The following is an 18,195-nucleotide window of genomic DNA, read 5'->3' on the forward strand; positions in this document are numbered from 1 at the left end:
ACAAACGCCATCGCGTCCCAAAGTGAACATCAAGTCTGAGGTGCAAGTACATCCAGTTGACAAGTCACAATCAGTAGCAATGAATTGTTTTAATAATAATGAAATGGGTAATTATGTAAATTATCCGAAAAAAATTAGTATGTTTAATAAAATACAAAATTGAAAAATACACCGTAATGTATAATATGAATATTAGGTTTATAAATGCCCTCATACCCGTAACTGCACACGAGACCAAGTTGGTCACTTTCAAATCCTTCCTACACCTCCTGACTGACTGAGGTTTATGGCAATTCAAAATAATCTTTCTCCTGGTGATCGACTGGACTATGAGGACGTCAATAACTGGGTTAAATCACGGGATACAGTGGACAGCTGGGATGCTGCTGGACGATTTAGACTTCACAGATGATCTGGCTCTTTTATTACACACAACATCCAGGTTGTTTTTGGTCTTTATATGATTTCTGGAACTCAAAACAATTGACAACAAACAAGAAGATCAGAATTTCCAATACAAATGTCAAGACAGTTCTACTGTATGGGGCGGAGACGTGGAGAACTACGAAAGCCATCATCCACAAGATACAGGTGTTTATTAACAGTTTATTAACTTCGGATCCGTTGGCAAGAAACTATCAGCGACATTCTACTGTGGGAGAGAATAAGCCAGATTCCAGTGGAGGAAGAAATGAAGAGGAAGTGCTGGAAGTGGATAGAATACACCTTGAGGAAATCACCAAATTGTGTCACAAGACAAGTCCTTACATGGAATCCTGAAGGCCGTAGGAGAAGAAGAAGACCAAAGAACACACATTACGTCGAGAAATGGAGACAGACATGAGAAGGATGAACAAAAGTTGGATAGAACTAAAAAGAAAGACTCAGGACAGAGTGTATTGGAGAATTCTGGTCGGTGGCCTATGCTCTATTGAAAGTAACAGGCGTAAGTAAGTAAGTATGTATGTAATTCAAAATAATCAACACTCAACATTAGACTGCGAGTAAAAATTTTGTTAACCTTTAATAGGTTGTTGTAAATAAGTTAACAAGATAGTTTCGTAATATTAAACTTATATGTAATACTGAGTAAACAGTCAAATTACCCATTTTCACATTCACAGCTACTATAACTATTATAAATTCAAGTAGAAGGGGTTTTTTTGTGGAGATTTGGTATTTACATAGTTTAAAGCATAAGTCAATTGAAGCTAGACGACCAAGGAAAACCTGGAAGTAGAATGATCAAAAACAATGATTAAAAGTGAACTTTATCCTCGACAGGATTCATATGATATCTGTTGTAACCATCAAATATTAAAAAAAAAACAATTACATATCTATGGTATCATAAATCAACTTAATAAGTTACTCTATTATAATCATTGTGTAATGAACATGTATATGATAATCAGTCACATATTGCTTTTTAAACTTTAATTTATAATGAATGAACATCACAGAATGATCTATAGTTATTAACAAGGTTAGATATTAGTTGCTTTGATGAACTCTTCAATAGTAATGATAATAAATCAAATTTTCGATTGTTGCTAAGTTGAATTTTTAATAAATTGTCAGTTGAATAGATTATGGTAAGTTATTCCTTTAACACGTAAGTGATCAGTTGTATTTATATTGAAATCATAATGGATTATAATGGATTGAAAAACATAAATGAATGGAAAACAAATTGAACAGGTTACAATAGCAGTCAAATACTTTGCTGGTACTTGTGGTTAACAAGTATTGACTTCTATTCAAGGCATTCGATGGAATGCTCTTAATTACCTCTCATTAGAAATAAATCTAGTTTTTTTTGAAGAATAATCTTATTATGTTGAAAAAAATCTGCTGAATTGATTGCACAAGCAAGTGGTTATCAGGACTCAGTAGCTGAGTGGATAACGCGATGGCGTTTGAAGCGAAAGATACTGGGTTCGAGTCCCAGAATGAACATCAACTCTGAGATACAGGTACATCCAGCTGACGAGTCCCAAATAGGATGAAACGCGCGTCAAACTGAATTCCACTGCTAGCCACTATCCATCTTTGCTTACAACTGTTGGATATGGTTGAAAAACTTCATACACATTGTTGTAAAAGTTTTCATAACCAGTAAGCTTAGTTGTTTGATATTGCGTTAAGAGCTAGAACAATGTAAATTACTGTTAATTATACATTATGTAATTATTGTAAATGTCATAGATTATTTGATCCATGAAAGATAATCTTCTCAGGTCAAAAGTTTAAAGTTAACATGATCTATACAGTGATACATTACATTAATTGATTATGAATCTTATTCAGTCTTTAGTATGAACTGGAATCTTCTGATTATTTTTAATTACGACATTAATAGATCTTTACAATGAGATACTTCATCTCATTGGCTACACTGAGAAGAATAACTGAAAGGACTTGATCAACACCAAAGCAGTAAAAACATGTGGCATTTGTCATCTTTCAGTGATAGATTGACAGTGATTAATCGCTGAATTATTAATCTTCTGATAACTTCTAAGAATGTGAAGCTAGATGATGATGATGATCCTCAACTTTTGAGAAACTCTAGTTACATTCAGACTGTACATACGATTTGATGATAAGTATTGATTAATGTAAAATGTAAATCTAGAGTTTCTTACACTTTGATCCAAACTGTTAAACGGCAAATATATATACATAACGACAGTATATAGAGAAGGTATTGGTTGTTTGGATCTTCGCATTGACGCTTGGGATTTCAATTGATCAATCTCTTATTAGCATATATGCGCCCTGTCTTGATATTTCCGTAATTCAGAAGCTCTTTTAGCAATCATCCACTTGTGCTTATAAAATCAATAGTTGTTTTGGAATTCACAATGCAAGGAAAAAGGAAAATAAGTTGAAGGGAGGGTATAAAAGAACTCATAAATTTAATGTTGGTGGAATTCTACCAATTAGGAGGCAGTGTGATGATAACATTGAAGTGAGGATGTAAAAACAGCTTTTAAGCTTCTCATAGTAATATCCCCATACTAACAAAGCGTATCTGTTAACTTAAGAAAATCACTGCTCTCTGTAGGATTTAGACTCGGGTCGTTGTCAAAGTTAGATTTGTTACTATTTATCTCTTTGGGTGGTTAATGACTCATATATTAGTAGAGTATTTGCATGAATTAGTAACAAACCAGCAAGAAATATGTTCAGTACTAACTGAATTTCACCTACTAAGATTGTAGATAATTAAGTCAGTGTGTAGTTATTTAAACACAGTAAATGAATGATACTAAAATGCATATTTATGCTACATTATTTAGACTGGAACGAACTAGATTTGTGTGATCAGATTGTTCGAAATGTATTGCGCTAATATATCATCACATAGTTCTGATAATCTTCGTCTTCTTACTACACTATTGAAGTTTATCAAAGGGACTAATTACTTTGAACTAGATTTGATTAAATAATCATAAATAAAAATTTACTGAGTGATAGAAGGTGACTAATATAGTCAAATAAATATGATAAATGAAAAAGAGACACTACTTTATTTAACATTTACACTACTTATTCACATTTTTCTATTTTGAGGAGTATAGACTGATGTAACCACATATCTTTCATCACCTATAGTAATTATAATGAATAAAATTGATTTAGCTGTTAGTTACTTTTCTTTTTTCAGCGGTTACAAACAAAGTCTACCGATAAATTAAAAGGAAATAACACCAGATACATCTCTTTTTTCAAAGATTCGAAAAGTGAATTACTAAGATACTTACTTATTTACGTCTGTAACCCCTCATGGAGGAGCATAGACCACCCACCAGCATTCTCCGTCCAACCCTGTCTTCAAAAATCCTTTCCAGTTCTTTCCAGTTAACAATCATCCTCTTCATATCTCCTTCTATTTCCTAAAGTAATGTGTTCTTTGGCCTTTTTCTTTTCCGCTTCCCTTCACCATTACATGTTAGGGATTGCCTCATGATGCAGTTTGGTGATTTCTTTCCTATCCACTTCCAATATTTTTTCCTAATTTCCCCTTCAGCTGGAAGCTGGTTCGTATTCTCCCATGAAGGGCTGTTGCTGATGGTATCCGGCCAATGAATGTTGAGTATTTTGCGTAAACTATTTATAAATACTTGTACCTTCTTTACGGTAGATGAAGTAGTTCTCCACATTTCAGCTCCGTACAGTAGAGCTGACTGTCTTGACGTTCGTATTGAAGATTCTCACTTGGGAATTAGTTGAGAGTTGTTTTGAGTTCCATATGTTCTCTAATTTTAGGAATGTTGTCCTTGCTTTGCCAATCCTCGCCTTTAAATCTACATCAGATCCTGCTCGTTCATCAGTGATGCTGCTGATCAGGTACGTGAAAGTTTCAATCTTTTCCAGAGTTTCGTCCTCAAGTGTGATTGGCTTGGAGTTCTCTGTGTTGTATTTGAGAATCTCGCCTTTTCCTTTGTGTATGTTGAGGGCTTTTGATGCAGAAGTTACTGCTACATTTGTTGTCTTCATCTGTAATTATTCGTGTGTATTGAATAGGAGGGCAATTACTAAGATAGCTTAAATAAACAAATCTAAACGTATTAACTTATTCTAATAACTTCGAATTTATCTTATTTAAAATTTCTCTTTAATATTACTATTGATTAATTCATTTTTGTAGGTTTTATTTTAGAATCATGTCATTTAATTGAAAGTGGATAGGACACGCATTGAGGAAATCACCCAATTGCGTCACAATGCAAACCCTCACATGAAATCCTGAAGGCCAAATGAGAAGAGGAAGACCAAAGAACACATTACGACAAGAAATGGAAACAGATATGAAAAGAATGAACAAATATTGGATAGAACTAGAAAGGAAGGTCCAGGACAGAGTGGATTGGAGAAAGCTGGTCGGTGGACTATGCTCCATTGAGAATAACAGGCGTAAGTAAGTAAGTAATCATTAGTTTATATTTGGCTATTACATTTATTTGATTTCATCGACATTCTATTTTATTGAACAGTAACCCCTCAAGTTACTTAACTGATGGTAATAACAATAATAATAATAATAATAATCATACTCATTTACCGAATATAAGTCTGTTTATTTGGCTCTGAGCCATACAGTTTGTCTGAGGACTAGCCTTTCTCTAACTAATGACCTAAACTGAATAAGATCAAAATATAAGAATTCAAAGAAATTATTTATATAAAGCATAAGGTATAGTTAGTTACACAATAAACTATAATTAATACAAACAGAGCAAAGTAGTTAACACTTAAAAGGAGCTGACTAATAGTTTACACTGCATTAATTAGGGTCTATACAAATTGGATGACAATGAGTTTGTTGTAAACAAATCGAACAGTTTAAGTAGTATAGGGAAAATTTGAAAAAAAATCCCTGAAGTTATGGCAGTAAAACTAGGCGATTCTATCGTTAGGGTACATTTAAAACCTTATTTATCACTTGATACATTATTGTTTTCATGATTGTTTGATAAACTATTATGAAACACCAGAAATTTATTCTTCAATCTATCTGCAATAGATTCACGATGTTTATCCACTAAATATCCAGCATATTGAAGACTTTGTTCATGCCATATATCCGTAATAGTAAGTGGTGTTTGTTTAGTATTTATTACTGGAGTAATTTCATCTTTACCTTTTGTACGTAATAAACCTTCCCAATGTTTATGTTCAGGTGGATAAATATTACACCATTCACCAGAATAACCAGGCCAACATTGACATTCAATAATAATATCTACATGTTTCTTTTTTCTAAGCCAAATTTTTGTACAATCACCAAACATACAATGTGCTGTACCTGATCGACATGGTTTAATTATAGTTTCATCTGGTTCATATGATACATGATATGGTCTAAAATGTAAAATATAATGAAGGATAAATTATAGGATTTTATAAGTGTATCAGTAATACGATAATGGATAGAAGAAATTCGGTCAATAGTATGTTTTACTGATCAAAAATTATGATTTAGGTTGCTTGTTTAACTTTGGGATGTTTTTAGTTTCATTAGAACTTTCATTGACCAACAGCAAAATAGTCCGGATTTTTCATGAGTACCACCGAGAAGTCACAGATCACTGTCATTCTTATGTAAAGTTATTGGATATATATATTCATCATCTTTAGAAAGGCTGTTTCTATCATTTTTATAACAAGAGGAACATCTCAAACATCCTATAGCTACCTGATTCAAGAAGGAATGTGTCATGAACTGTAAAGTAGAGAATAGAAGTAGATAAATCTTCTAGTATATCTACTAGTGTAAATACATTTAATATATGTAGATTACTGCAAGAAAAGATTAAATTATGTTAATCGCTTAATAAGTAAATCTCATTGCATTCTGTTGATAGAAAAATTATAAGTCACCTGTGAACGCGCTGGAAGTGGATAGGACACACATTGAGGAAATCACCCAACTGCTTCACAAGGCAAGCCCTCACATAGAATCCTGAAGGCCAAAGTAGACGAGGAAGACCAAAGAACACATTACACCGAGAAATGGAGACATAAATGAAAAGAATGAACAAAAATTGGACAGAATTAAAAAGGAAGGTCCAGGACAGAGTGGGTTGGAGAATGCTGGTCGGCTGCCTATGCTCCATTGGGAGTAACAGAAGTAAGTAAGTAAGTAGGTAAGTGTGAACTCTCAGAATCAGTCACAGTGGTGTCAATACATTCACTCTTTATCTTACTCTAGATCTTAGGTTACATTATTCCTTCAAATGTACGTTTTTATTCTGTCTTGTACTATCTTCTCAGTATTTAGTCTTTCTCATTATCATTGTAATGACATTATTTCGATTCTTTCGCAATTTATCTCTTTAATGTCATTTCGTCGAACTGATGTGGTATGAGAACTTGATCCGTCACACATTTAAATCATAATTTACGTTGATAATGACTGACTGTTTTAATATTTGTGCAAGAAACTTCAAATTATTTACCTTATTCTGTTAAACACTAGTGTAGTATCGGTTTATATGTTAAGCCCATATGCCACATTATAGCTTCAGGATAAGCCAATTTACCTATCCATCATGAGTCCCGTTTTCACCTTGTTAATTATTCACTAATTAACCCCGACTATTTTTTATATGAGCGAAGGTGTGTGTACACTTTTTATCTTATTCATCACATGTCAGTAACTTATTCTTGTCTGACTATAAGTATTGATTAACGCTTGATTAAAGTGAATTGGCTTACCCGCCACCTCCAATGCGTGTCATTTTTGTTTCGGTCGCTGATATTTACTCATGTGCTTATAACTTTCTGACCTGAGTCATTTATCAATAAAACTGTAGTTGCCGCTTCTCTCTGCCTTCTGATTTTATGCACCGTTAAGATTGGTATTATAACGGTTATCGATGTGAACTATTAACGAAGCATGGCACTACACTAGAATGCTCATAATGGATATGACATGATATTGAGAATTATTAATACGACTTACATCTCTACACGTAATATGATTTTTAATCTTCTTCCGTGTAGTAAATTAACGATACAGTTTCTAATACATGACTACTATCAACTACAAAAGTTGATATGCTGGTGCTGATCGTAAATGGAATGTTCTAGAAAAAAAAGGCGACTTTTCAAATAAGATTAATATAAGTAGGTTGATTATGTATGTAATCTAATGTATTCACAAGAAAATATAATAGTTATGCTTTCAAATTGTCATTAAGTGTTATAGCATATTAAGGTTGTTATGCTTTGAATCAAATCAAATTGAGAATGGTCACATATATGTATTTTGACCAATTGATTAGTGTTAAAACACATGTTAACAATCTTTATGTATGATTCTATACAGACAATTAGTCACGATCTATTTGATTTTGATATCTTACTCCTATAACCAAATAGACGATGGTAACAGTATATAATGATAAGCAATTGTTAACTAATGAAAGTCTCAACATGGTTTGAATATTTTTTTCTGGTTAGCGTTTTTTTAGCGAGTTGATTTTCTACGGGCAGCATCATTGATGAACACGGTGGATCAGATGCAGATGTGATGGCGAAGATCGGCAAAGCAAGAGCAGCATATTTACAACTGAAAAACATCTGGAACTCAAAATAATTGTCAACCAACACCAAGGTTAGAATTTTCAATACATATGTGAAGACAGTTCTACTCTATGGGGCGGAAACATGGAGAACTACGACAGCCATCATCAAGAAGATACAAGTGTTTATTAACATTTGTTTAGGCAAGATACTTTGGATCCGTTGGCCAGACAGTATCAGCAACAATCTACTGTGGGAGAGAACAAACCAGATTCCATCCAGTGGAGGAAGAAATCAGGAGGAAGTGCTGGAAGTGGATAGGACATACATTGAGGAAATCACCCAATTGCATCACAAGACAAGCCCTCACATGGAATCCTGAAGGCCGAAGGAGAAGAGGAAGATCAAAGAACACACTACGACGAGAAACGGAAACAGACATGAGAAGAATGAACAAAAACTGGATAGAACTAGAAAGGAAGGTCCAGGACAGAGTATGTTGGAGAATGCTGGTCGACGGCCCATGACCCATCGGGGGTAACAAGCGTAAGTAATAATGATAAGTAAGAAGTCTCAACATAGTGGGATTTGGTTGTTCATGACTTCCTATCTTATATTTGAGGAATTGATTTAGAATATGATCTTTAATAAACTTATGATTAATTTATGATGTTACTTTAATATATGAATGTTGAATAGTATTCTTTATGAAAGTTAGGGGCAGCCAAACGAAAACGTGGCATCAGTGTTTGAAGTCGCTAATCTCTAGTCTGAGCCATGTTATTAGATGGAGACTACTTGGTTGGGGTCCGCGTGACTATCGTAACCGATGGTTTGAGACTCTAGATGACATGGCTCAGAATCGATTACAATGGCGTAGGTGTATACACTCTGTATATTTCCTTAAACCTTGAGATTAAAATTGCCTCATATCTGTATTTCTTCCTGTACTATATCCTTATATACAACCTATCTTTTATATACTACCACCGCTAAATTAATTACGTCTATGAATTCGGTGTACATCTTGTTGTGCTAATGAGGTATGGCAACTTGAACCGACGCATATGTTTGCCTGGTCCTACGTTGTAGCTGACTGACTGATTAGTTTAATAGAACAAATAGTGGATTGCTTATGCCGCTATAATATTATGGTGTATGCTACTAATGTCGACAGATATCGGTAGCATGTATTATCAATCAAAAGTGAAACGCCTGGATTCAGAAGGTTAATAAGATCAAAGAAAAGAGAACAAGAAAAAAGAATGATTGATGTGGAAACAAAAGAACAATTCAGTCTAAGACGATTGACTGATATCTGAGAAAGGAAAAATCAAGTTTAAGACAATTCGTAAATGAAGGATTTACTGTTTGGCTCTCAAATTTTACTAAGACATTCTGTAATTTTGTGTTGAAATACATTCGATCATCCCCACTTGTATTCACGTTCACTAGAAATATGACACTAGATGAATTGAATTCGGATCTTTATATAGTTAAGATCATGAATAAATTGAAGCTAGACCACCATGGAAAACCTGGAAGCACTGGATGGCCGTTTCGTCCTATTGTGGAAATTCGTATCTTTCAAAATCTTCTTAAAGATTAAACGGTTTCCTACCAGGTAATTTTAACAATTTAACATCAAATCATAAAATTATTATTTTAGAAATATAATCATACCGAATGTTATTGATTGTTGTAAGACTATACCAACATTTTTCTATCGTTTAACTGACCACGTTACTCAGTTTTAAAAATAGTTTAGGTCATATATATCATTATATATGTTAACATAGTAATAGACATCAGTTTAAAATAACAAGAACAAAGATGATTTACACTAAACAGGAGGGATAGTTTCAAATTCCCGGTGTTTATTGCTTGTAGATAAAGCATTTTACAAACTAATCTAAATAAGTATGAGGAGTATGTGATGATTTTATAACTTACATCACGGACTAATTTCAGACATGCAATAAAAACACAGAAGAACTGGACATCTGTTTCTACCAAGTACGAGATTGCTCAGCAGTGTGAATTCACAACTTCACTAAGGATCAAACTCAATATCTCCAGGTATCAAGGCGACCATGTATAAGCTGTGATCAAAAAATAAATACATCCTAGCAATACTTATAGGTTCTAGGTTCAGTCCTCTCTGAGTTTGTGAATGTCCACTGTTGAAGGTTTTCGTCCTAGGAGGAAACAGATATCTAATGTTTCTTATTTTTCAAAGTTTATCTACTGAATGACAATCCGTGATGTAAACTATATAATCTTAATAGTATTTTCTCATAAGTTAAGTCTATCCAACAAATGAAATGTACAGTTAAAATAATAGCAGTATTGTAGGTTTTTTTTGGTTAAGTCGCAGGTAACTTTATTTTGTCATTAGGGGTTAATATAAGTTGAATAGTACATAGTATCCAGATATTTTGATATTCCATTAAGTGGTGAGTCTAAGTGTGATACAAAGAATTCCTAACATCCTTAAAGTCCAGTTAAATACTTGAAATTCAATGTACTTCCAATGGAAAATTAAGATATCTGAATATTACGTATGAAACACGTTCGCTAGCCCAGTGTAACAAATGACTACAATATATCATATGGACATCCACTAAATCGATTTCCCTATGACTCGTTCATGTCATTTTAACAAATTTTCATCTGAAAAATGAAGAGCATAATTTTGTAACAAGCTGTCAATTATCAGGTTTAAGAGAACAGTAATTGTGATACAATTATTTTGCGCCATCTCGTATCACTGTCAAATTTAGCCACTAAAGTAGGTGGTTATAATGTACCTTGATCAATTGGATTCGACCAGTAATATGAACTAGGGAGTATCACATTGGTTACAATTCGATTGTTATTCATAAGGATCAGCGAATGCAGTTCAAATTTTAGCGAACCCTAGATCTCAATTTCATCCTAATTGACACTGGTCATCCAGGTGTACCTGCAATATAAAGAAATATGATACTCCATGTAGAATTCCGACTTCACATCACTCAGATTTACAGTCCAGTAAGTGAACACTGAAATAATCAGACCTTATCTGATCTCTTGTCAGAGAAATATTTCGATTGATTCATTGTCGTTTTATTTATACAAGTAGGCACAATACAACCTGATCGATACAAGTTTATCAACACCAAGAATCATCACAATGGGCACTGTTTGATGATCACTTAATGTACTTAAAACTGGCTGTCTGGAAATGATACCTAATGATTATTTTATCAATAAACTACAGTTTTAAACTCAATCTTTACACAAGTTTTTATCTAACTTCAATAAGTAGTTTTTATAGTTGAAATCATGGGTCAATTGAAGCTAGACCACCAGGTTTTCCATGTTGGTCTAGCTTCAATTGACTCATGATTTCAACTATGAAAAATACTGAAATCTTCACAAAATCCCTTCTGATTCAATAAGTAGATTCAAAATTGTTATGTTCATGAAAAAATTGAATAGATTATAAAGAAGAATAAGTAGTAGTAGCAGTAGTAGTATATTAAACTAACTTGGCATTTGTTAATAATCCAGTTTCAATGATACACAATAATAAATTATACCAATGTAATTTATAATGAAGTAACATTATTTCACAATCACTGTAACTATAGTATAATGATTGAAATGAAAATCAGATAAGTGAATGAACTATATATTTATATACAATTTGGATAATGAAAAATCCATGTATCCATGTACTGGATTTCGTCAATTACATTTTGTATAATTGATAGGTAAGTATGTTCAAGTTTATAGTGTTAAATAAATTTGATTCGATTAATTTACTACTGATTTAAGTAATAACTTTTTGTTCTCTTAGTAATTCAATGAAATTGACCATTTAAATATAATATAGTTAATTGAATAGAATTAATAAACATGTTTATTCAGATTGATGATGATTTGTAATTTTGTAAATTAATGGTACGGTATATTTGAACTTTGCGTTACAAAAAATATGGTATCTAATACAAAGTATTTAGATATTATTGAATCCTATTGTAATGAACAAAATACTAGTTGGGGACAATTGAATGTATTTGAGCACAAATTACAAACTATCTTACTCAGAATTCACTTAATATTGTTTGTTTGAATCTTATCATTGATGTTTTTAGGACTGCAAATAGTCAGTCTCTAATAGGCATATGTGCATACTGTGCGTATTGCCTCGATATAGCCTAAACTCACAAGCATGGTAAGCAAAGATAGATAAGCAATTAGCTATCAGGACTCAGTGGCCGAGTGGATAACGTGATGGCGTTTGAAGCGAAAGGTACTGGGTTCGAGTCCCAGAGTGAACACCAGCTCTGAGATACAGGCACATCCAGCTGACGAGTCCAAAACAGGACGAAACGTGCGTCCTGGAACGTACTGCTAGCTACTATCCATCTTTGCTCACCATATCTTAATCAGATCTGATAACCATATACCAAACAGTTAATTTGCAAAATAACAATCAATTATCTCAATCTTCACTGTTCCTTCTGCAAATATCAGTCCGTCTTCTTTGATCACATTGTTCATGCATTTTCGTATCGATTGCGCTTCCTTCCTGTTCGTTCCTTATCGATCTTCTACCAAAATACATTCTATGTTAGACCATCACCATATACTACTTATATGGATATAAGTAGCCCACATCACACTATTAGATAACGCCCTAAACCTAAACAATTCTGTTATTACTTTTACCCCATGTCCAGTAAATTTTTTTAAAATCAAATAATGTTTGGAGTGAACTTATACCACACACTTGCTGCCAGATGACTAAGTTTTTAATTTAACAACGAGTTCTACGTCAAGATCGATAAGCATCGATAATGTTAAGAGTTAATTGGACAATACAGATAAACAATTAAACGATCTACGCCCTAAATTAGAGTCATTTGAAGGCTCTTTATCAAAGCACGGTAATATTTAAGCAAGAACTAAAGGCACTATTGTCGACGGATGTGGTCACTGAGGGAGTTAAAGACATTATCAAAGTAGAATCTGTCATTGATCTCATTGATAGCAAAATTATTAAATGAATGATCTCTCCAAATAACGTGATTATCTATAACATACCTGACAAAACCACCCTTAACCCTATTAGGAATTCGATGTTAAATGTTGTTAGCTTTTAAGATAGTCTATGTCAATGCATTCATCTTGATAAAAAACACCAGAAATACTCTATCCCTATCTTGTTTAGATTCGTTTACCATTTATTAGCTGAACAACTGAAAGAATCTGAACGGCTAATCTGTGCGCTTACGAAGTTTAGGAATACTCGTATATTCTTAGATAAAACCACCAATCAAAGGCTTACTTAAAAGCATACTTTAAACGAAGATAACGATGTAGAGATTATAACGGATCCCGTTGCCTCAGAATCAGGATCCATTAATGCGACTAACCTATCGCATGTTAGCCAATACTCTGATTTATCAATGAATAGTGCTAACTAACTGAAATGGATAATAGTTGAAATTGAGAGAAAAGCTCAAGAACAAAATGGGATTAAAACAATAGTCGATATTTTATTAAATCACATATCAAATAATTGAATTACTGAAGCATAACTGATTGTAGTCTAATTCTAGTCATCAGATTGTTTACTTGTTTTATATAGTTGAGATCATGAGTCCATTGAAGCTAGACCACCATGGAAAACCTGAAAGCACTGAACGGCCGTTTCGTCCAATCGCGAGACTCCTCAGCGGTGCGTATCCTTGATTCCGCTTCGCGAGATCCGAACTCAGGACCTACCGGTCTCGTGCCAGAGCACTTAACCGATAGACCACTGAGCCGGTATCCGACGGTGTTAATGTTTAACCTCATACGATCCACTTACTTGTTTATTAAATTAATGAAAGATACTCAAATTATTTACAGTTTATCAAAACTGAATATCACCTAAGTATACAAAAACTGATTAAAATAAACTTAAGAACTATTTTAACAGTTAAAGTATTCAATTGATTAAGGGAATTACTGAGTTGGTAACTTGAAAAAGGAGTTACTTTTATTCCTTATATAGGAACAATAAGAATAACTGGGCGGAATTGCATGCCTATAGCAAACAATTTTCTTTGAACCTAGCACACAACACTCCTGTCATGCACTGTCCCATCGCCCTTGGCAGATCAGCCAACCTAAAAGTCACGAGAACACCATCAGGGCATAGGACAGGCCAAGTACTCTAATTTTATTCTTTACGTAACATATGAGTACTTATAGTTATAAGTATCACTGGAAAGTGGGATTTTATAGTAATTTAAGAGTCCTTGAGTTTTACTGGAAGTTCTAGAATACTGCTAAACATAGTAGCAGTGTATAAATCAGCCAATCAGAATCTCCACATGTGACTTTTCCATCTTCGTTATTTTAGTAACATAACTTCACATAACTTCTAATTAATCGCCGATTGGTTGAAATGCTCCTTGATGACCCCTGAGCTTGTCATGTCGCTTGCGAGAAAAATTCAGGGTCATCCCAACAGAGAGGAACCTTGGTTAATACAGATAGTTACTATTTACAACTAAAATAAACTGATGAGATCATTAGTTCAATATGAATCAACATATTTACTCTTTCAAGTCTATGTGTGATTCATTGTTTAGCCATATTTGTCTTACACAAATTATTTTTTTTTAATTATCAGAATCATCATATTGAATACCACATTCATTGAATATCATACTATGTAAAAAACAGAATGTGATGTTAGATGTAGCAACTATATAAAACTGAATACATTCCATTGTATTAGACGAAATTATTATCATCTAATTAGATCATAAAATATTATGAATGCAAAAAATAACATTTTAAAGATTATCGCTTCTAGGTTTTCTATGGTGGTCTAACTTCAATTGACTCATGATCTCAACTATTAAAAATTACTATAATATTCACAAAAAACCATTCTGATACTAATCAACATATGCTCACTGGTGACTAGCTTCAAAAGATATTTCCTAGAGTTCTAGTGAGAAGCAGTGACCAGTGGAGTTCAACTAGGTCTGTTGTGAGATAGTGACTCATTGAAGACAATGGTGGATGTGTCGCTCAATTTGGTGGATCGATTGAAGTTAGAGATTAACACCGTTGGATGACGGTTCAATGGTCTAGAGATTAAGCGCTCGAATGCGAGACTGATTGGTCCTGGGTTTGAATTTCATGAGGCGAGATGGTGGATGCGCATTGCTGACGAGTCCCATAATAGGACTAAACGGTCGTCCAGTTATTCCAGGTTTTCCATAGTGGTCTAGCTTCAATTGACTCATGATTTCAACTATGAAAATACTGAAATCTCTACAAAACCCCTTTTGAAAAATAAAAGAGTTCATAGTTAAAAAGATATAAATCTTTGATTTATTAAAACTATGCAACATATTTTTAGCTTATAATTTCAGTAACATTCAAGGGTAACTTGAATCAGTTTATCTTTTCTCTTTTTTAATGAATCTTAAAAAGTATTTTGTTTCTTTTTAATTACTTGCTGTTTAGATAAATTAGATTCTGAATAATTTATATAGAAATTTTATCTTAAATATTATTTTATAAAGTTGAATTAAGTAGGTTATTAAGTACTTAGATCTAGTCGGTACTAGTGTGATGTAGGCTACTTATATCTATATAAGTAGTATATATCATGAGTCAGGAATAGAATATCTGGCTGCAGAAGATTGAGAAATTCGAGAAGAGAGGAATAGAAAACAGAAAGCAATTGGTGTGAAAATCCAGGAACAATGAAGTCTGAGACAATTAATGAACATTATGCGAATGAAATATCGGAGTATAGTTTTTCTATTTTATCAAGTAACTTCGTAATTTGTGCTAAATTTATAGTTGGTTGTCCCCACCTGCGTCCTTTTACACCACACCAGGAGTAGGTTTTTGATATGATCAGTTTGGACGGAAAGAAACATTGCTTTTTGTCTGTAATCGTCGATAATAATCAAGTACAATCAATATAACTAAGAGATAAGGTTTTTAAATCAGGTAGTATAACTTTGATTTTTCCAATGTCTCTCTAGGTATTAAGGAATCAATATTTTCATTTATTTACAAAGTATTCAACTAGTATAGTATGACTGAATTACTGATCTTACTTACTTACGACTGTTATCCCTCATAGAGGAGTATAGGCCGCACACCAGCAATCTTCATGTAACCCTGTCGTGGGCAATCCTTTCCAGTTCTTTCCAGTTGTTACTGATCAGTTAGCAAATAATCAATTAATAATGAAAGTAATAAGTTAAAATGTAACTATGACTTGAATATTGTCCTATTTGTAAGTTATCATCCTGATAGGGATGTCAGATCCCCAGAACTCACTTGGTAAATGACTTATTTTTGTAATTTTATTTTCAAAATTTGAATTTCCCTGCTTTCGCGCCAAAAGCACTCTTTTCACCTTCACGTTGCATTTCCCACTCGGTCAAATCTTAAACGCTATTGGTCCGTTGTATCTTTTAGTATGCTATTTTGTAACGTTTCCCAAGGACAGTTTATGCTGTATATATACGTTTAATTTCTTACTATTGTGATCGCTTGTGCATCCAGTTGCTTACGGAATATATTTTTCCCGCTTTCGCCTTGAACTCCTCACTCTAGTTAGCGAAACCTAGGGCAATGGATTAGAATAGCCTATCGTGTCACTGTGTCATTGACCTTCGTCCCGTTTTCCAAGTAAGGAGAAATCGTAATTAGCATCAAGCATATCACAGCCAAATGTATTTTCATCTCATTGTTGAAGCTTATATTGAGACTCAAACTTTATACCCTCCAGTTGAAACATTAGTTATTTTGATGAAGTTTTGTTCTCTGAGCTGAATGGTTTGGTCGTGGAGCTTTCATTATCTTTCTGAACAGCATCATCAGCACAAACTTCGGGTAGAATATTTGTGAGTCAAAGAAAAATTCCTTAAAAAACCAAAGTTATAATAAAGTTAATGACTAAGTCAAGAATAAATGATTTACATATCTAGATTTTTGTTTGATTCTTAGCATGATTGAAACTTTATAATTGATTGATCACTGGGTGGTGATCAATGTCATGCGTGTCAAGTCCGTCTTAGTGCTGATCGAATGCTATGCATAACATTGATCGCCACCCAGTGATCAATCAATTGTGATTACATCTCACTCCTACAGGAGGTCGGTCACGACCCGAATAACTCAGTGGTAACGTCTCTGACTGTGAAGCTGAGTGATACGGGATCGAATCCGTCAGGCAGCACCAGTTCCCTCAAGATTACAAGTACACCTTGCTGACGAGTACCAAATAGCACGAAACCCGGGTCCAGGGTGTCCTGTTGACCACCTCCCTAACCACCATCTTATGATTGAAACTTACTACTTTAATACTATAATATAAAGTATAAGAAAAAAAAACTATCCGAAATCTTAGAAGTTTTGAACGTGTTAACCTAATATACATACTGATAAATATTCAATATTAAATTACGTGTTATCATATTATGAAATAACAGTGGAATTTGCATTAGTGAACTTTTGTTGCTTTTGTTTTTCTTTCTGTTGCCGCCCTTTTTTTTAAAAAAATAATTTTCTTTTCATCTTTCTGACATGATAAGGTTTTTTATCTTTTATTTAATGTTTAATATAATCAGATAATCAAGGGATTAGTAGTGGTGTGACATTGATGTTGAACAAAAGTGAATCTATGGTCTATGACAAAAAGAGAAAAAATGAAATGAATGATAGTTCGATTTGTTACTAGGTCTGGTTTTATTAGTAGCATGGTTGTAAAGTAAGTTTTAGGAAGAAGTTTTTGTTTTTGATGAATTTTATTTTATAAGATGATTGAATGTTAAGTAGATGAAACAGATTTGTAGTGCCGTGCTTCGCTAATCGTTCACCTGGATAACCATCATAATACAAATCATAACGGTGACAAACATGTGATAAATAGGATAAGAAGTGTACACTCACCTACGCTCATATAAAAAATAGTCGGGGTTAATAAGTGAATAATTAACAAGGTCGAAACGGGACTCATGATGGACAGGTAAATTGGCTTGTCCTGAAGCTATAATATGGTATATGGGCTTAACATACCAATCGCAACTACAGATTAACGGACGAGTTTGAGTATAAGTTTTGTGCCAGTTGGGACTTAAC

General features: G+C 33.5%; 1 protein-coding gene and 2 non-coding genes across 3 annotated transcripts; 2 read left to right on the forward strand and 1 right to left on the reverse strand.

Annotated features, from left to right (window-relative positions):
• The first annotated feature begins 1,889 nt into the window (after window positions 1-1,889).
• Smp_tRNA_00337_Gln_TTG.1.1 lies at window positions 1,890-1,956 on the forward strand. The gene has a single exon. It is a non-coding gene (tRNA).
• Window positions 1,957-5,441: 3,485 nt separating this feature from the next.
• On the reverse strand, window positions 5,442-11,208 carry Smp_136860 (hypothetical protein; the record flags this gene model as incomplete). Its single annotated transcript, XM_018797348.1, has 2 exons — window positions 5,442-5,871; window positions 11,174-11,208. The coding sequence occupies 2 exons, from the start codon at window positions 11,206-11,208 to the stop codon at window positions 5,442-5,444; spliced, it is 465 nt and encodes a 154-aa protein (XP_018652399.1).
• A 1,087-nt stretch (window positions 11,209-12,295) lies between these two features.
• On the forward strand, window positions 12,296-12,362 carry Smp_tRNA_00377_Gln_TTG.1.1. The gene has a single exon. It is a non-coding gene (tRNA).
• Window positions 12,363-18,195: the final 5,833 nt, after the last annotated feature.

This window comes from Schistosoma mansoni, chromosome 4, assembly GCF_000237925.1.
Source record: "Schistosoma mansoni strain Puerto Rico chromosome 4, complete genome".
Taxonomy (NCBI): domain Eukaryota; kingdom Metazoa; phylum Platyhelminthes; class Trematoda; order Strigeidida; family Schistosomatidae; genus Schistosoma; species Schistosoma mansoni.